We start from the raw sequence: 18,247 nt of genomic DNA, 5'->3' as shown, positions 1-18,247 counted from the left end.
GTAAGACTCAAACTTGTAACATGGCCAAGACCAAATACCTGTTCAAAGACACCAGAGACAAAATTGTACAACTCCACATGGTTGGAAAGGGCTACGGAAAAATTGCCAAGTAGCTTGGTGAAAAAAGGTCCACTGTTGGAGCAATCATTACAAAATGGAAGAAGATAAACATGACAGTCAACCTCAATCGGAGTGGAGCCCCATCCAATATATCACCTTGTGGGGTCTCAATGATCCTTACAAAGGTGAGGAATCAGCCCAGGACTACACGACAGGACTTGGTCAATGACCTGAAAACAGGGATGAGACCATCGTTACCAAGGTGACTGTTGGTAATACACTAAGACGTCATGGTTTGAAATCATGCATGGCATGGAAGGTTCCTCTGCTTAAACCAGTACATATCAAAGCCCATCTAAAGTTTGCCAAGGACCATTTGGATGATACAGAGGAGTCATGGGAGAGCGTCAGATGAGACCAAAATTGAACTTTTTGGTCATAATTCCACAAACCGTGTTTGGAGGAAGACGAATGATGAGTTCCATCCCAAGAACACCATCCCTACTGTGAAGCATGGGGGTTGTAGCATCATGCTTTGGGGGTGTTTTTCTGCACATGGGACAGGACGACGGCACTGTATCAAGGAGAAGATGACCGCAGCCATGTTTTGTGAGATTTTGGCCAACAACCTCTTTCAGAGCATTGAAGATGGGTCATAGCTGGGTCTTTCAACGTGACCATGACCCGAAGCACACAGCCAGGAAAACTAAGGAATGGCTCCGTAAGAAGCATATAAAGGTTCTGGCGTTGCCTAGCCAGTCTCCAGACCTAAACCAAATGGAAAATTTTTATAGGGAGCTGAAACTCCGTGTTTCTCAGCGACAGCCCAGAAACCTGTCTGAACAAGAGAAGATCTGTGTGGAGGAGTGGACCAAAATCCCTCCTGCAGTGTGTGCAAACCTAGTGAACAACTACAAGAAACGTTGACCTCTGTAATTGCAAACAAAGGCTACTGTACCAAATATTAACATTTGTTTTCTCAGGTGTTCAAATACTTATTTGCAGCAGTATCACACAAATAAATCATTAAAAAATCCTACATTGTGATTTCTGGATTTTTCTTTTTTTGTCTCTCTCACAGTGGACATGCACCTACGCTGAAAATTTGAGACCCCTCCATGATTTGATTGAATACTTATTTTCTTCACTGTACATAGATGGGCCCTTAACAGTACAGCAACCTTCACAACTAATATATTTTTTTCTGTATTTGTGTTTTCTCTTTCTCTTTGATATGAATGCGTATGAATGTGTGCACTTGCTCGTACATGTCTGTGTAACTGTATTTATCGCGCATGCGTGTGTCTATGTGTCAGGTGGTATTGACAAGCACCAGATGGACGCAGAACTGAGGAAAGAGATGATGGCCATCTGGCCCAATCTCTCCCAGAAGCATCTGGACTTGCTGGTCACGCCCCACAAGTGTAAGTTACAGAGGGAAAGGGTGCGCGACGTGGCCTGGCCGCACCCACCCCGCGTCACCCACTTCTCCGACGGTGTCTTTCTTCCACGCCACCTGAGGATCGCTTCTTTCTGCCAGTCTCTCTTCACCGCTACACCCTCTGATACAGCTGGCACGCAGTAGGGACGGAACGTGCAAACAGCCTAACTCAATGCCAACACACCGCAGCCTAAAATCAGAGGGTGACTTTCTATAGAGCAACTCTCTATAGATGTCTTTTCACTACAGGGCCAATTAGAGTTGAGCATACGGTACATCGAGAAATGAACTATACTTGTGGTTCGTTTAATGCATGCTTCTTATTTTAAATCAATTTACAGTGGTCCCTTGAGTGTCTTGGCCTGTACGTTCTTTGAGGTACACTACAAGCCATTGTCTGGCTGGTTCTTTGCTTCGACTTACCCCATTCCATAAATATGATACAAGCACTGTAGGGTCACTGAACTCAGGTTATCTCCCTTCACTACAATCCAAAGTATGGAAGATAGTTAACAATTCTTAAAAAAAAAAAAAAAAAAAAAAAAACCATACTCTGCCAAAACTAGCTTTATGCTAACATATAATGTGAATTGCTGGGTTAACAGATATCTTTATGGCAGTGTTACAAAGCTTTAAAAATGCCTTTTTTTCCACATATGTGGAAAGATAACATAATATTCAGTCTCGGGCATACAGTACATTCTTTTTTATATACGATAAAGGATTTATATTACAGCAGTTGGCGGTACGGTGGGGTAAAGCGTTGCCTCACAGTCCTGAGGTCCCGGGTTCAATCCCAGACCCGCCTGTGTGGAGTTTGCATGTTCTCCCTGTCCCTGTGTGGGTTTCCTCCGGGTACTCCCAAATCCCCATAACATGCAAGATTAATTGGACACTCTAAATTGCGAGTGTGGCTGTTTCGCTCCATGTTCCCTGCGATTGGCTGGCAACCAGTTCAGGCTGCACCCCGCCTCCTGCCTGTTGACAGCTGGGATAGGCTCCAGCACTCCCCGTGACCCTCGTGAGGATAAGCAGCAGAGAAAATGGATGGATAGATGGATGGATGACAGCAGCTTTCGGGGTCACTTGTTTGTCTTTAAAACTGTACTATACTGCCCACTGGTGGCATACACCTGAATAAACCCCAGTCACGTCATCATGATGTATTGAGCGTTAATTTGGTTTAATAATGTAAGATTTTATAGAAAAATAAAATGTTCATTGGGGTATTTGGGGGATGCTGGAATGGACTGATGGCATTCCAATTCATTTTAACGGCATTTCATTTGAATGGAGACAGATGATATGAGATATGAGTGTCAGGCAATGAATTAAACTCATATTTCAAGGTACCACTGTAATTATAAAACAAACGTCACACATGCAGCCGAGTTCAAAGGTGGCTCGGTCTGAACTTCGTTAAGTGTTTCTTTTCTTTTTTTTTTAATAGCAGATCACAAAGCTGTAAAAGAATGCAAAAGAAAAAAAAAAGAAAACGATCTGCCTGTGAAAAGACTTTTTGCTCAATGTCTTTGTAAGTGTACGTGATGTGTGTGGAAACCACTCGTGTGTTTGTCGGTGTGCACGCCTCACCCTTCTCTATCTACCATGCCTGGCGCTCAGGGTCCATACCAAAAGGGTCTAATCTTGCAGGGTAACTTGTCATTCTCTCAGCAGCGACAGACCTGACAGTTGGCAAAATCTACGCTGCCATGATGATCATGGAGTACTACCGCCAGAGCAAGATCAAGCGCTCGCAGGCACTCCGGGATGAGCAGGTAACGCATGTGCGGAGGGGGGCCCGAATCAGCCGGCATCCGAGCCGTCGGGAGATGATCACGGCGCTGTGCTCACGTTCGCACGCACGCAGGTTGGGTCTACAGTATGTGCTGAGTTGCAATTAAAAAAAAAACAAAAACAAATATTTAATAGAACTGAAAATGTGAAATTTGCCCAAATTGCAGTGTTATTTAAAGTTTGGCAGCACTAAACTTGATACAGAATGACAGCACTAGCATCTGCTTAAAAACTGTCCTCCATTTTTGTTATTTTGGCTCAATGACGCAATCTCTGGATTCAGACGTTTTGTTGTGGGGGTTTTTTCGGACATTGCAGGTCATTAAGCTCAACTTTCGCACTGGGGATGACAACTTCCCTGGAACTTTATAGACAGGAATCAACTTTTCGACCAATTTTTTTTAACAAGATCCTCCAAACGTGGTCATGAAAGTAGTTATTTTTTCAATTCTGGATACTTTTAGTGATCCAGAACTTCAATACATGAAACGACATACTGTACCCCCACCCTCCCTATGACGTGTTCCATAAGATTTATTTGTTTTTTGATCTAGGTGTCCCTGGCTCTGCTTCCCCAGGCACTATTTTTCCTTTTCATTTTAACTTGTTGGTAAATAATGCATCACCTGAAGCTGACAAAATGTAGGCTGCCTGTTACTCGTGTTGCTTGGGTACTACTGTACAGTATGACTGAGTTTCCTTGTTTCATGCCAGTAACGGCTAAAGACATTTTGTCCATAAAGGCATGGTTGGATTCCAGCGGCCCGCACCCCTTCGGTCCTGCTTTGCTCCTTGCCATGCCCCATTTCCCTGTCGGTCTGCCTGATAGCCGGCGATGGCCATGTCGTATATCTTACACAGAATCGAACGCCATTACTGTTTCAGCGCGTGGAACCGCCTTCCCCGACCCAGGACGGGGGTCCGGGCCTTAACAGTGCCCTCCCTCCACCTGAGACGACGGAGACAATGAGCAGCCTGTGAGTCTGGCTTCTGACACCGTGCGGAGAACGACGTGGCCTTTTTTTGCGTTTGACGCTCTGTATTTGCGGGACAGCCCGGTGGAAGTGGGGGTCCCAGAGAGCCACTCATGGGTCACGGCTCGTGCTCAAGAGATGTCCCAAAAGGTCGGAAGCTGGAGCCCAGAAGATGGCCTGGGAAGCATGACCACCTCCCAGGTAGAAAGCTCACACACACTCACCAACTCAGGCACTTACAGTACATAAAGCCCCGCAAAATATCGCTTCATGTTGTAACTCTCTCGTGTGCAATCGCCGTTTTGTTTTGCCACCACTTCCACAAGAAATCCCAAAGAACGTTTTTATTCTGAAAAAGGATTAGGTGCATTGGTTCCGAACTCTGGTGCTGCTAAACTTCATCATTCTCTCCTTCAATCATGACCACTGGAGAAAAAAAAAATAATTCCATGTCTCCACTTTAGAACACCTTTTATACAAAATATAGCTTGACGCGTGTATTTTGCTTTCTTCCCTTTGAGCAATGGTCCACCGGTCATGTCCTCTTTTATTTCCAGAAAGTACTTTTTTTGTTTGTTTGTTTAAGCAGTGAATGTCATTATTACAGGTTTTGGCTAGTTCTGATCGTGTGGTCATGTATCATCAATGTAAGCTTATCCATTTTATGGAAGGTTTGTGGGGGTTAACTTCCTGTCTTCAGTTTATCTTGCAGCAGTGTGGATTTTGTTCTTGCTGGTAGGTATTCTTCCAAGGATGTTCCTTTTTTTTTCCATGGTGGCGAGAATGCACACTTAAACATATATCAAATTCAATTCTTTATAATACACAAAAGAGTGCTTAAATCAATGATTTTACTTGGTTTCTGTAGGCTTCTGTGATAGTGAATAATCCATCCATTCTTTAACCGAAGGGATTTTATCCAAAGGCAGAATACAGGATTGGTCTTTTTAGAAGCATAGTAACAACGTAAAAAACTAGAAGAATGACAAAGTGAAAAAGGGAAAGATCATCATGATACTCATCTGATCGTCTCATTGATTTCATTTCTGTGTTTAAAAAAAAAAGCCTTGGCTATCTGCCATGTGTGGATAAGAACCAGCGCCACCTGTACCTCCCCCGATGTCTTGGCAGCCAGTCACAACATCTCCTGCTCTCCTGCTCTGTTTGCAGACGGTAGAGATGAGAGAGATGGGGCAGGATGGTTACTCGGATACTGAGCACTTTCCACCAATGGACGGCCACGGCAGGGCCGCTTCCATGCCCCGCCTACCAGGCGACAACCAAGTGAGCAGCATTGTCACCTCTCCAACCTTCTCCCTCTGTTTCCCCTCCTCATTTGATCTCCTCGCCATCATTTTTTTTTATTTTGTCTGATCACGCAGCCCTTTGCTCAATGACTCATTGCTGTGGTTCATGACATCCCAAAATGCATTCGATGCGAGCCCCAAAAAAAATAACGATGAAACAAAGACTCAAAGTGAATACTTGCGCTGGCGTTTTTATTTCTGACTCTAAAGAACCATAGCAAGGCAAAGTTCGACCTTTATGTCTCCTTTTTTTTCTCCCTTTGGCGTCCTCTCTTCTGCTCATATCTCCGCTTGCACGTGATTGTTCCTCTTCTCATCCGACACCCTGATCCATTTTGTGCTGTTTCACACTGGTGAGCGCTCTGGTTGTCAATGCACAAAACATGTCAGAGAGGTTCGCTTTGCACGTACGCAGAGCCTGATTTCGACGTACTCACTTGGCGGTGTCGTCGTCGTTGCTACGCCTCTGCTCAACTTTGTTTTATTTTTCTCCCTTTTTGCTGGAGGTTAATTGTACCTTTGATTATTTTAGGGGCCTTTTCTCTCGTTCCCACCTAGCAAACTGTGTGTGTGGGTGTGTGTGTGCGTGTGTGTATCTCGTGTATTTTATCATTGCTTTTGTGATCATGGCGTTGTGGATTTGGCTTTTTCTTTGTATGTGTCTATAAAGCACTGTTGCGATGTCTTTTACCTGCCAACATGTGTGGTAAGTGTTTATCCTCCACCTTCACTGCTGCTTCAGTGTACACTTAAACTTTTTTGTGGGTCTTTTTTTTTTTTTAGCTGCACCTCCCCACACTTTTGCCCCCTCAATCTTTTTTCTCCTCCGTTATGAATCAATTCATCTTTATTATCGGTCTCTGCACCCCCACCCCGTGTTACTTTGTTGTTCTGGTTCTGCTTCATTTGCGGCTGTGTGTGTATGTTTTGTGTGTTTTCTCTGTGCTCACACAGAAGCGGAGGAAGGGGAAGCAGCGTGGCAGTCACCTCAGTGTATGTACCTTGTCTTCCCTGTCTTGTCTCCCCCACCCCCCCTCCCTTTCTCATTTCCTCTCTATCCGTCTGACTCGCATCACCACCAACGAGCGCAAAATTTGGTAGGAAGTTGTTGCTTCTGCATTGTGAAGGGTACCTGCTATTGCGCTACCAACTGCAGTGGTATCAGGTTTTGAGCTAAACACACAGTAGTCCTTTAATTCAGCGATTCTCAACTGGAGGGTCGTGACCTAAAAGTGGGTCGTGGAGCATTTTTCGATGGGTCACAGACGGTCAATTAAAGCCCAAGTCATGTGCCTATAAACATTCTAAAATAGATATTGTAATGAAAAATACATATAAAATCAATATCTAAAAAATATGAGCGGACAGCGTGTCATCCATGCGCAAAGTTGCGGAAGTCTCACTCGACATCCAAGTGGTAGCCATATTGCCTGCAACGTCATCAGCAGACATCACACTGGGACATTCGCCATTGAAAACACGTAGTGGCGCCTGCTATTGGAGAGGAACAACAGATTTTTGGATTTTTCTGACACGGAAGCTCTTTTCGAAGAAGAGAACATCTCACAATCGAGTGACATGACCGAGGCAATATTACCCTATCATTTCGAGCCATATTTAGATGATATGCGGATTACTTCTAACAACAACAGACTCCCCGACATTATGTATGACTGTATGTAGCGCAAAAACGCCGTAAAGTGGCCCGAAGCTGTGATCGGCTGACGCGGCGCGCCGAAGCCATGATCGGGAGGCATGGCACTGACGCGCACATCGACACATTTAGCACCCCTGATTTACAGATTACGTCTCTCCCCCAACAATTATTTTTATTCTAGTAACTCTATACACACCTCCCTGTCATTTGGAACCCACAAAGCTCACGTCCTTTACACCCATGCATTTTTTACGACGAACCGGGTCTCTTGGAAACTTATGAAGGGTAAATCCATCCTCCCGAGCGTTCAAGCAATATCCAGCAATACAACGAGCCAGCAATTTTGCTAACACGAAGGAACAAAGAGCTACCTTGCAGCAGATAAAACTGGTATAAATACACAAGGCTGCCTGAGTGGGCGTCTGCTGATAACGTCACTTCCTGCTTCTTTTCCCAAAAAACTCCCTCGAGACGATTTTCATAGCGGGAGTTACAAAATCGTCAAAATCATGTTGTGTGGTCAAAAAAAACGGATGGATCCATTCCGTCTGTCTTTTTTTTTTTTTAATCGAAAGCATACTTAAAATCATGCTTTTCCTATCAGTGGCCCTTTAAAATTGTACAGTGGGTACAGAAAATATTCAGACCCTATTAAGGTTTCACTGTTTGTTATATTGCAGCCATTTCCTAAAAACATTTTTGTCCACCCCCCATTAATATACACGCAGCAACCCATATTGACAGAAAAAAGGGGGAATTGTTGGGACATGTTTGCTGATTTATTAAAAAGAAAAACTGACATATCACACAGCCATAAATATTTAGACATTTTGCTATGACACTCGTATATTTTTGTCCCAGCAGACATTCGCTCCCATTCACACAGTGTCCCTGAATACAGCTTTCACACACAGGCCGCTGTGACCTGCCTCCCGAACGTAAAAACGAGTGGCGGTTGTCCCAATGGGTTTTGTCATATAACTCCCTAGCACAAACTGCTACTCTCGAATGAAAATGAACATTCATTTGAAAATAGTTCTTTGACACCAATTCGCTAATGTTCGTCAGGCACAAGTTGCATTCACGTTCTCTCAAAATGTGAACTTGTTAATGCGCTTTCGCTCCTTGAACTCGTTCAGGGACAACATTGAGGACTAGTAAACATTACAATTGTTTTCTAGAGTTATGACTCATTTTATTAGGAGAAGAGTTTTTCCAAATTTCCCCAATTTAATCTTCCTCAGCATGATCTTACCTGGTGTCTGTCAACTTTGCAAGTGATCCTGGACTCTTGAGCTACTGAATGTAGATCTGTAGCACGTTGCCTCTTGTCTTTAACAACAGCGCCACTTGCTAACTGATGGCGTCTATCCGTCTCTTTCTGCTGCCGTTTGTTCTCTCCTTGTTTATGCCTCCATGCCAGTGTGCTCGTCACGAATGTTTCGTTCATTTTGTGTCTCCATTCCCACCTGCGGACTTGCATGCAAACTTGTATTGACTGTAAGCGGGTGCGCGTATGGAAGCATGTTGTGTGTGTGTGAGATGAGGAGAGACGTCAAGAGGAATGACCTGAGTGTAAAAAGTGGGATTGTCAGTCTCACTCCTCCTTGGAGAGAGTAAATGATGGTTTACATTGATACACTAAATGGGCAAAAGTCACTTAATCAAATATTTCATCAATTTCGACAATTCTATGCTTCTAACGCGGTGACAGGAAGGAAGCCCACACCCCCCATGTTGCTTCTACAGCAACATAGGGGACAATTCTCACTACACATTTGAACAGCACTATAAAAAGGTGACTAACAAAGTCAAACTACATCTTGGATTAGTTATTATTCTGAATACAGCCAAAGCCTAAATTTTATTTCATTTCCACTTGCTGAAAGTGTCCTCACCAGGTCTCCTAATATTTTTGTCCATTTAGTGTACTTTACACGCCAACTTTACAGGCAACTTCGGCACCGTTGGCTCTGTCCTGCTGTTTTGACTCACGCGTCAAGTACGCAGCCAAGCCTCCTACGTGCCTGCATGACTGGGATAAAAAAAAAAAAAAAAAAAAAGCACGATGTACAGTAGCGGGAACACTGGAGCTTCCCGCAGCCTGGAATGTGCCATGTTCAGGGGAGTTCTGCTCAACAAGGATGGGGTAACGGTGCGAGCCACCTGACCCTTCTATGCCTTTTGATTTTCTTTACAATGTAAAGAAGCATGAAAAGCATGGCTGTTTGCCATCATCTCTGATATTCTCTTAATTCTTGCTATTTATCGCATTCCTACCGTCTCTAAGCTTTTCACAGTATTATGAAGTAGCTTTACTGGAAGGGGAACATCCAAGCCGGTTGTGTATTGAGTTTAAAAACAGATTACAATCAAATACACGACTACATTTACACACGTGCACGGTGTCAAATATTAAAAAAAAAAAATACAAGAGTCAACACTTCAACAAAATATGAATCTCCCAGCATGTGTCCCTCCTTATTTCTCCTGTAGACCATCAGTGACAACAGCCCCATGAAGCGCTCGGCCTCGTCGTTGGGTCACAGCAGGTCAGGACGCGCCAGCCGAGACAAAGCGGGCCCAAATGCTTACAACATGGAGCGCGTAATATCTGAGGAAGGTCGGGCCTCCCGGCACGGGCACAGGAGGAAAGAGCGCAGTCACCGCGCCTCCGAGAGGTCACTGTGTCGCTACACGGAGGCTGACACAGGTTGGAGGCGTCACGGACGTGCGCAAACACCCGCATGTTCACAAATGTCATGTTTTGATAAGGCTGTCCTGCCGCACAAACAAACAAAATCAGCAATCAGTGGCAATGACAGTTCCTCACCTACCTGAAGAATGAACTTCGTATACATTCTTTGAAGTAGATGCCATGCTGTTAGAAAAGCATATGAGTAAAATGCCCATACTTTTTTGTGTGTTTTTATCAAATACCAGGGTATATGGAAGTAAATTAGAGCCACCAGGATTTGAATTTGAAATGTAAAGTGATCACATTTTCAATAGTTGCTACAATTCGCTGTCTGAAATTCAACCGTCTGTGCCACTGGGCAGAACACCCAGCCAATCGCAGTTACATTTTCCTTGTCACGTGAAGTCACATACTAAAAAGCGTAACTGGATTGGCTGGGTGTTCGGTTGTGACCTGAGGTAACCCTGCCTGGTGGCACAGACGGTGAATTTTGGGCTGAGAATTGTAGGCGGTTGAATTTCAGACAAGGAATTGTAGCCAGTTGAATTGTTATCATTGAAAAGTTACACTGAAATACAACTATTGAAAATGTGATCACTTTACATTTCAAATTCAAATCTTATTTCACTTGACGTTTCAAATTCAAATCCTGGTGGCACTAATCTACTTCCATAAGGGTGGGCATTTTTGGCTAATATTAGCATTTTATGAACATGGTGGAGGTTCACAAACTGTAGCAATGTGATTCAATTATCGAGCTCATCTGGCTGTTCTGTCCCGATGCAAACATTTGTTCAAATGACCGCCTGCTCTTATATACAACATGAATTACTCTTATTCTAAAAATAAAAACAAAATCTTTAATCTACTGTATCGATGAATTTAATGTTGTACTCATTCTCTCCCATCGGGTCTTGGCACAGACACCCAGCAGTCAGGTGACCTGATGTCCAAGGACAGGGATCGGGACAGAGATCGTGGCAGGTCCAAAGACCGCAAGCACCATCACCATCACCACCACCATCACGGTTCCGCGGACAAAGAACGCTACGCCGCCGAGCGAGGTGGGGAGTACGTCCGCAAGCCTTCTCGTGACAGAGAACCCGACAGGGAGAGAGAGCGAGAGAGGGACCCTCGCTGGTCTCGATCCCCCAGCGAGGGCCGCGACTGCATGACGCACAGACAGGTGGGCTTCCAGCTAACTTGATGGTCATACTGTGGAATTCCAGTCTCAGTCGCAGAAATATGCACATGCAAGTCAATATTTGATAATCAAATCTGTATTTTACTTATTATTGGGATATCGATTCATTGGATGATGGGAACTAATACATGAGCTGTAACCACCCCCCCACCCCAAAAAAAAGCTTCCTTTGCAATGACAATAATGCTCAGTTATGACTGAGAGCGGTATTTAGCGACTTGATTTTTATTTTGATGTAGCTGGCAAAAATCAATGAGCAAAAACAGTCTTTAAAAGATATCGAAACCAAAGCGAGAAGCAAGACAATATTTCAGCATTTGGAAGTGAGACCCACAGAAGCAAAAGTTGACGGAAAGGAAAACTCTCACTAGGAAGCAGATAAGTTGAGTGGAATTATTTTCACATTTTCTCACATATGCCAAGAAAGGCATCAGATGGATGCCAATCACAGTGTCGATCGCGCTGAAGGTTGCCAAATATGTTACACGTCGCAAAAGCAGTCATCTATCCGCATACCGGTACTGATCCGCTACAATTGTGGTAGCAGCAGTTGTGATATTACATGCAATCCATCCTCCATCTTAAAAAAATGGCCAGCTCGACTGCAAAGTACAACAGTAATAATAGAAATGATAAGTACATCTTTAACAGCATCAATCAGAAGTGAGCATTATTGTTTTTGGGAAAGTAAAATATTTGCTGCAGTCCCTGTATTGGATCATAAGCTTGTGCGGGTGCCCCGAATGTTGTGGCCGTGGTGAATGGATGTTACACAAATATGAAATTAGTCAGCTATGATTTTATGTGAACATCTCACCAAATATGCATCTATATGGTACTGAATATTTGTTTCCTGGAATGCTGGATCCAATTTCCTCTCCCTTCACTTCCCTTTCCACCATTCCAACATCATTTACGTTTAAATATACTTAACACAAAAATGTTAATGATGTATGCACTTCAACCCGATGCATCAAATTAACTTTTACAACCAGTCAGGAAGCATAGAAATATATATATATATTTTTTTTTTGTGCCATATAGAGCTCGTGCACCTGCGACATAAAATCACATGACTTTTTTTTACCTCTTCATATTGCCAGTCAAGCTAAACATTCTTCAATGCTAAGTCGGTAGGAGACGACACGGAAATATGTCTTGTAGCACGACGCCCAGAGTCTTGTCCGATACCGTCAGAGATTTATAAGGTGAAAATAAACGAAGGTACTTGGAAAAATGAGATAAACTCAACATAGAGGACTGTATTTAATGCCGAAATCGATGTTTTCGTTTTCTTGGACAACTGGAATTACACATGGATCTGGTGAGTAAGTCATTGAGATTTACACGGAAGACTTTGAAAGCGTAGAAAAGTCTGGACGCATACAAATACTTTGTTTCTGGATCTGTTCTCATCTGGAATAAATCCCACATAGTGATGGTTTTTGACGGCTTGTGAATGTGTGTGTTCGGCCACACGTTAACCTTTGCCGGAATCCATCGATCTTATCAGCTAGTATTCAATACAAATACCAATATTTATATAAATGACCCCTGGTTTTACACAAACTTGCATTCGTTAACTAAGATTGGAAGTGAGTCGGCTCCTCTGTAGCGTTTTACAAAAAGTACTTATAATGCCAAGTTGCCTCATTTTGGGAACGATGCGTTAAAAAGTCTGAGTCAGCTCCTCCCTACATGAAGCGTGTTGCGGCCACACATTAACCTACGTAAACCTGTGTGTGACGGACGGTTTATTTTCCTTTTTTAAATACGCATTGGACTCATTTGAGAACAATGCATACTTTAAAAAAAAAAAAAAAAAAACATCTGTCGGGGAGAGGCCGCAACACGCTTCCGTGTATGTTGAAGACGACTCCCTGTCGTTTTTTTTTTTTTTTTATTCACATTTTTCTCAAATGAGCTAACTTGGCTTTATAAATACTTCTTGGGAATTTGAGATTGAGAAAAATAATTCCTACCTGAAGTCAAGTCGTTTGTATTTGGTTGGGCACCATCCATCACGTTTAATTGCCGAAATCCATCAATCTTTTCTGGTCTTTTCAGATGGTATTCCATAGAATAATCTCTTTGAATATCTGTCTCATCTGTTGTAACAACCAACAGCACAACAAGTCTCGGGCATTGTTTATATTCTGCTCCGGTTCTTTTTGACCGGCAATATGGCGCCGTGAAAATAGTGACAACACGTGCACGAGCTCTATAGAACATATGTGTACAGATAATGGAAGTAGAAATTTGTGCCACTTATTGCTTGGTGGAAGAAAACATATTATCACATCCTTTTAATGAGCCTTGCTATAATTTCTTCAAATCCTTTTTTTGTGCCTGATGTACAGTAACTGGAAGTTTTGAATGGCTAACATGTCAAGAGTTGCAGAATATACTATACGTGTTTACAATACTTGCATGATTCGATGACATATTTATAGTGTGCTTACAATGGATGTTCCAGAAATCAACCCTTTTTCCTCCTCTTCTTGTTTTTCTCTCCTCCGCATGGCACGTCTTTTTCACCCTCATCCCTTGCACTGATACTTTACACTGACATCAACTGTGCTTTTATTGTGCTTGTCTTCTCGTACTTTGTAATCTATCCTTTCCTCCTTGTGGCTCCTCATCTTCCGTCTTTGACTCTACGTTCTGTCGTTGAATTTGTGGTTCGTACTTTTTTATTTGCCTTATTTCACTTTTCGTGTAGGGCAGTAGTTCGGTCAGCGGAAGCCCTGTTCCATCAACCTCCGGGACTAGCACGCCACGCCGAGGCCGACGCCAGTTGCCTCAGACGCCCGCGACGCCCCGCCCCCATGTTACGTACTCCCCTGTAGTCCGTAAAGCCGTGCCCCCGCAGCCTGTGGGGCCTCAGGGGCGGGCACCGGTCCCAGCGCCCCGACGATTATCTCCTGATGCCCCCCAAGGTCAGGTTCCTCTTGCTGGCATCCCTCCAGCCCACCATGCCGTGCCCCGCCAGGGTCATCACCCTCCACTTCGCTGGGCGGACGCAGACGGAGGAGCCATAGAAGGGGACGGCTGCTTTTACAACCAAAACTACATCCCCCACCATGAACCCCCCACCCACGAGCCAGGCGGCAACCCCCATCCGCACACGCACCCCTTGACCAGCCACCCACTGCCACCTCCTCCCCAACCACAGCCACGCAACCTGCACGCCCTCCCTCCACCCCAGCCGCACCCTATAAACAACCCCCACCCTCACCCCTTGCCACAATACCCGCAGCCAAACCGTACCTCACCTCGGACCGTCCACCACGTGCCCCCTTCTGGCGCTCCCCTTCAAAGCCAAGTGCAAGCCCCCGTCCAGCGCCGCCTACCCAACGGTTACCGCTCTTCGTCACCTTCCACACATCTCCACGGACCCCAACACAGTGGGCCTCACAAGGTCCCACCCCCAGGGGGACACCCTAGAGGACCCCGCAAGGGCCTCCACGAACCCTATTGCGAGAAGGAGCAGGACGACTGGTGCTAGCCTCCGGGGATCGGGGAAGGACGTAAGGATGCGGACTTGCGTGGCATCCGCCCTTCCCTCCGCCAGTGCTTGAAATGTTGCGGGAACGCTGGGCTTGACCGGGCGTCAGGATGAAGGAATGGAAACACGGATGCTAAGGCAGGATCGGGGACGGGGGGGCCACGGGGTGGAAACAGGAAGGGGTACCAAATGTTGCATTCGTCACTTGGCAAACGTCAATCTACAACTTTGAAGGATGCAAGTCGGAAGGGTGATTTTAAATTCTGCCACTGGTCAAGAGCTACAGCCACTTACAAGATGTCAAGAGTTGCGACTCGAGAAAAAAAAAAAAAAAAAAGAAAAGAAACAAAAGACACTTTACAGTCAAAGATAAAAATACGATTTTTTTTTGTTGTTGTTTTTGCTTCCTAACTTGAATTGTATTAGCTTGTAAGGGAGTCGATTCCAACCCCGCCCAGCCACTCAATGAATATTGATGAGTTTTATCATCTGTGTTTTTAAATAAGAACAAAACTGAGGCCGAGCCCGCCGCCTGTATGAGGCGAGAGGTTTACTGTAGGTGGGTAGGATAGTTAGGGATAATTAGGAGGGGGGGGGGGTCCACTCGGGTTGGATGGAACCCGAGGACGGTTATCCTTATCCCTGCAGCTCGCCCTCTGCCCGGGAACAGACGGACTACTCCCAGCTTCCTCCACCGTGTTGAAGAAAAACAGAGTGATGATGGGTTTAACCACCAAACCGGTTTTCTGCAGCATTTCTTCTTCTCTTACTGCAGCTTCTGCTTCTTCTTCAAAACACTCAAGCTTGAATCTTCTGTTATCCAAACAACCACACCGCTTTTTTTAAGACGTGTGTAACCCCCGCGTGATCTTGCATGAATGATTATAAAGAAAGATAACACTAGGAACAATGAGAATCTACTTTATGTAAGGGGGGGGCATTTTTCTTCGTATTGTAGGCTGTAGGTTTCTGCCCTTTTGGGTGGGGTGCGTGAAATTGGTTCTGTTTCTCTCTCTCTTTCCTCCCCTTTTTTGACATCCCTCTCTTTATAACCTCATATTCAGTCAAAAGGTCATAGAGAGGTCGTGTGTCATTGTAAGTAAGAAAAAAAGAGTTATTGCTTGCGTGTCTCTATGTTGTGTGCCAAATGCCTGCCACTTACGCAGATGGAAATGCACTTTTTTTTTTATCTTCTGAACTTTTCCAACAACAGTGATAATCTTAAAACGATAAACTGGCAAGCAGGGTAACGTGGACGTGGGCGCATTCGTCTTTTGTGGGAAACATTTCCGAGCTCTTCCAAATATCGATAGACAGAAAGGCAGAGAGTGGAGAGAAACTTTTCTTTTGACCATGACAAGGGAAGGCGTACGTGCAATGTCATACTTATGTGATCATAAAATGGAATGTTCCATTTCGGGAATTTGTTCGAACCCTGGGGTGCAACTCGGCCCCATTGCATCACGGGTGTACAAGAAAATCATTTTGAACTTCTAAGGATACACTGGAACCTTCAAAGTTGAACATAATTTATACTGTGACTTCAGATTATTTACGTTCCTTGCGTCACCCCCTTTCACTTTGCACATGCGATCAAGAACCTTAAACCGGGGGTCAGGAACCTACGGCTCACGTGCCATACCTGGCTCTTCTGGTGGTCGCGTATGGCTCGCGTAGCCTTCATAACGACATACTGTACATGGGATTTCTGTAGTGCAGAGAAGGTTTGTCCTAGTGGGGTACCGTAGTTAGCTGTGGGAGACAACACAAATGACAGAGTGACTGGTTGGCCTAGCAGGTTGCCGTAGTTTTTGCGTGGCAGTCGATGTCCAGACTTGCAGAAGGGTCTAATGGTGATCGTGTCGGAACAACTGATTATGGAAAAGCTTTTGACAAAGGTAAAAAAAATATGAGGAGTACAGAAGTTTTCAACAAGAATGGACAGCCATTGTGGAGAGGGAGGGTTCTGCTGTGTGTTTAAATTCACAGATGGGGAGTATGCCAGAGCATTCGTATTCAGCGTTGCCAATCAACATTTTGCCGTCACAAAAACACAAGATAATCGAACGAATAAAAGACATGCCTTTGTCGGCAAGAACTCTTCACCGCCGTACCAGCATGATGGAAAATCAAATTGAATTAACGGATGGAAATCTCAACGCCAGCGTGAAGCTTATTCTGACAATGTATGAAACACACTATCAAGCCATTAGCAAAACCAGGAAGCACCTGAAGTCGCATTAATGGTAAGAAGTACTTTTGTCATCTTTGCTTAGCAACATCATAACAATGTTATTTAAAAGAATTCAGACTTTATTGTACTCCAAGTGTTGGTTCTACATAAATGTGCAAACACACCTGCATTTAGTTTTTTTAAATATTGCATGGCTCTTTTGAAATTATGTTTTGAAATATTTGGCATTTAGGTTCACGACCCCTGCTTTAAAGACACAGAATGAGAATGACACAGACCTGGCAATGTTTTTTTTTAAACCCATAAAGTCCAATTTTCTGAAAGATATTGTTGAAATTTCAAGTATTCATAGTAAAAGCAATCCTTACTGAAAGGGCAAATATTGGCGTCCCACTGAAAAACGCTTCTCGCATAACTATACATTCAGCTTCATAAAAATAGTGAGATGCAAAACTCACACGTTTCCCTAAATTCTGTGGCTCAAAATGCAAAATGTATAAATCATCCATTAACTCTTGGTCTCACATACTTACCTCTGAGCGTGTGGACCACTGCAGGAAAGTGGAGACTGCGTAATAACAACCGGGGAGGCCACCATTAGCAAGCGTGTTTCCATCCATCCATTTTCTTAGCCACTTATCCTCACAAGAGTCGCGGGAGTGCTGGAGCCTATCCCAGCTGTCAACAAGCAGGAGCCGGGGTACACCCTGAACTGGTTGCCAGCAAATCGCACTCACAATCACACCTAGGGGAAATTTAAAGTGTCCAATTAATGGTGCATGTTTTTGGGATGTGGGAGGGAACCGGAGTGAGAACGCAGGACCTCAGAACTGTGAGGCCAACAATTCCCCCCCCCCCCCCCCAAGCGCGTTTATTTTTTGTTAGCCCCTATAACAGGAACGTGTTTGCTGTTTTCCAATGTGACGCGTCTAGAGTCTGTGATCCTAATTTTCCCCTTTGTCATCACTGACAGCTTTCACTGGAAAAAAAAAATACACTAGCAGAATATTTTGGTTGCAGACTTGAGGGTGTTCGACTGTGGAGGTTCCATTGTATTTAAAAGTCTGACAATTTGCCGTTCCGCCTTCATGATTGCACCCCTCTGCTCACACTTGTAACGCTTATAAAAACCAAGACAACTTTTGAGCTCAATCTGCCACGACACCACACAGGCAAGTGAATTACACAAGGTCAGTAGCTAAAAAACCTGTCTGTAGTCCAAGAAAACACTAACGCTTCGTATCTCCCGTGTGTGTATATATATACAGTATATCTAATTTCTTTCTGTGTTTCGACGTGTGCCCCGGACTAACACATTTCACAAACACCACTGTCAGCATTCTTAGGGTGATGTGTAACTGTTATTTTCTGTTTTATCTGGAGGCCGTTCACATATTGACCACAGAA

General features: G+C 44.2%; 1 protein-coding gene across 1 annotated transcript in view; it reads left to right on the top strand.

The window, feature by feature from the left end:
• Positions 1–18,247, top strand: part of cacna1aa (calcium channel, voltage-dependent, P/Q type, alpha 1A subunit, a) — a 64,750-nt gene that overhangs the window by 43,227 nt on the left and 3,276 nt on the right. Inside the window, exons 40-48 of the mRNA XM_061846547.1 lie at positions 1,377–1,484; positions 3,176–3,279; positions 4,184–4,275; positions 4,353–4,473; positions 5,443–5,556; positions 6,534–6,572; positions 9,733–9,949; positions 10,858–11,120; positions 13,861–16,892. Of these exons, the coding sequence (XP_061702531.1) occupies positions 1,377–1,484; positions 3,176–3,279; positions 4,184–4,275; positions 4,353–4,473; positions 5,443–5,556; positions 6,534–6,572; positions 9,733–9,949; positions 10,858–11,120; positions 13,861–14,646 (1,844 nt within the window). The 3' untranslated portion in view covers positions 14,647–16,892. The remainder of the gene's footprint in view (positions 1–1,376; positions 1,485–3,175; positions 3,280–4,183; positions 4,276–4,352; positions 4,474–5,442; positions 5,557–6,533; positions 6,573–9,732; positions 9,950–10,857; positions 11,121–13,860; positions 16,893–18,247) is intronic.

Source organism: Syngnathoides biaculeatus, chromosome 16, assembly GCF_019802595.1.
Source record: "Syngnathoides biaculeatus isolate LvHL_M chromosome 16, ASM1980259v1, whole genome shotgun sequence".
Classification (NCBI taxonomy): domain Eukaryota; kingdom Metazoa; phylum Chordata; class Actinopteri; order Syngnathiformes; family Syngnathidae; genus Syngnathoides; species Syngnathoides biaculeatus.
The sequence above is the reverse complement of the archived record's forward strand: the minus strand, read 5'-3'. Positions and strand labels throughout refer to the sequence as shown.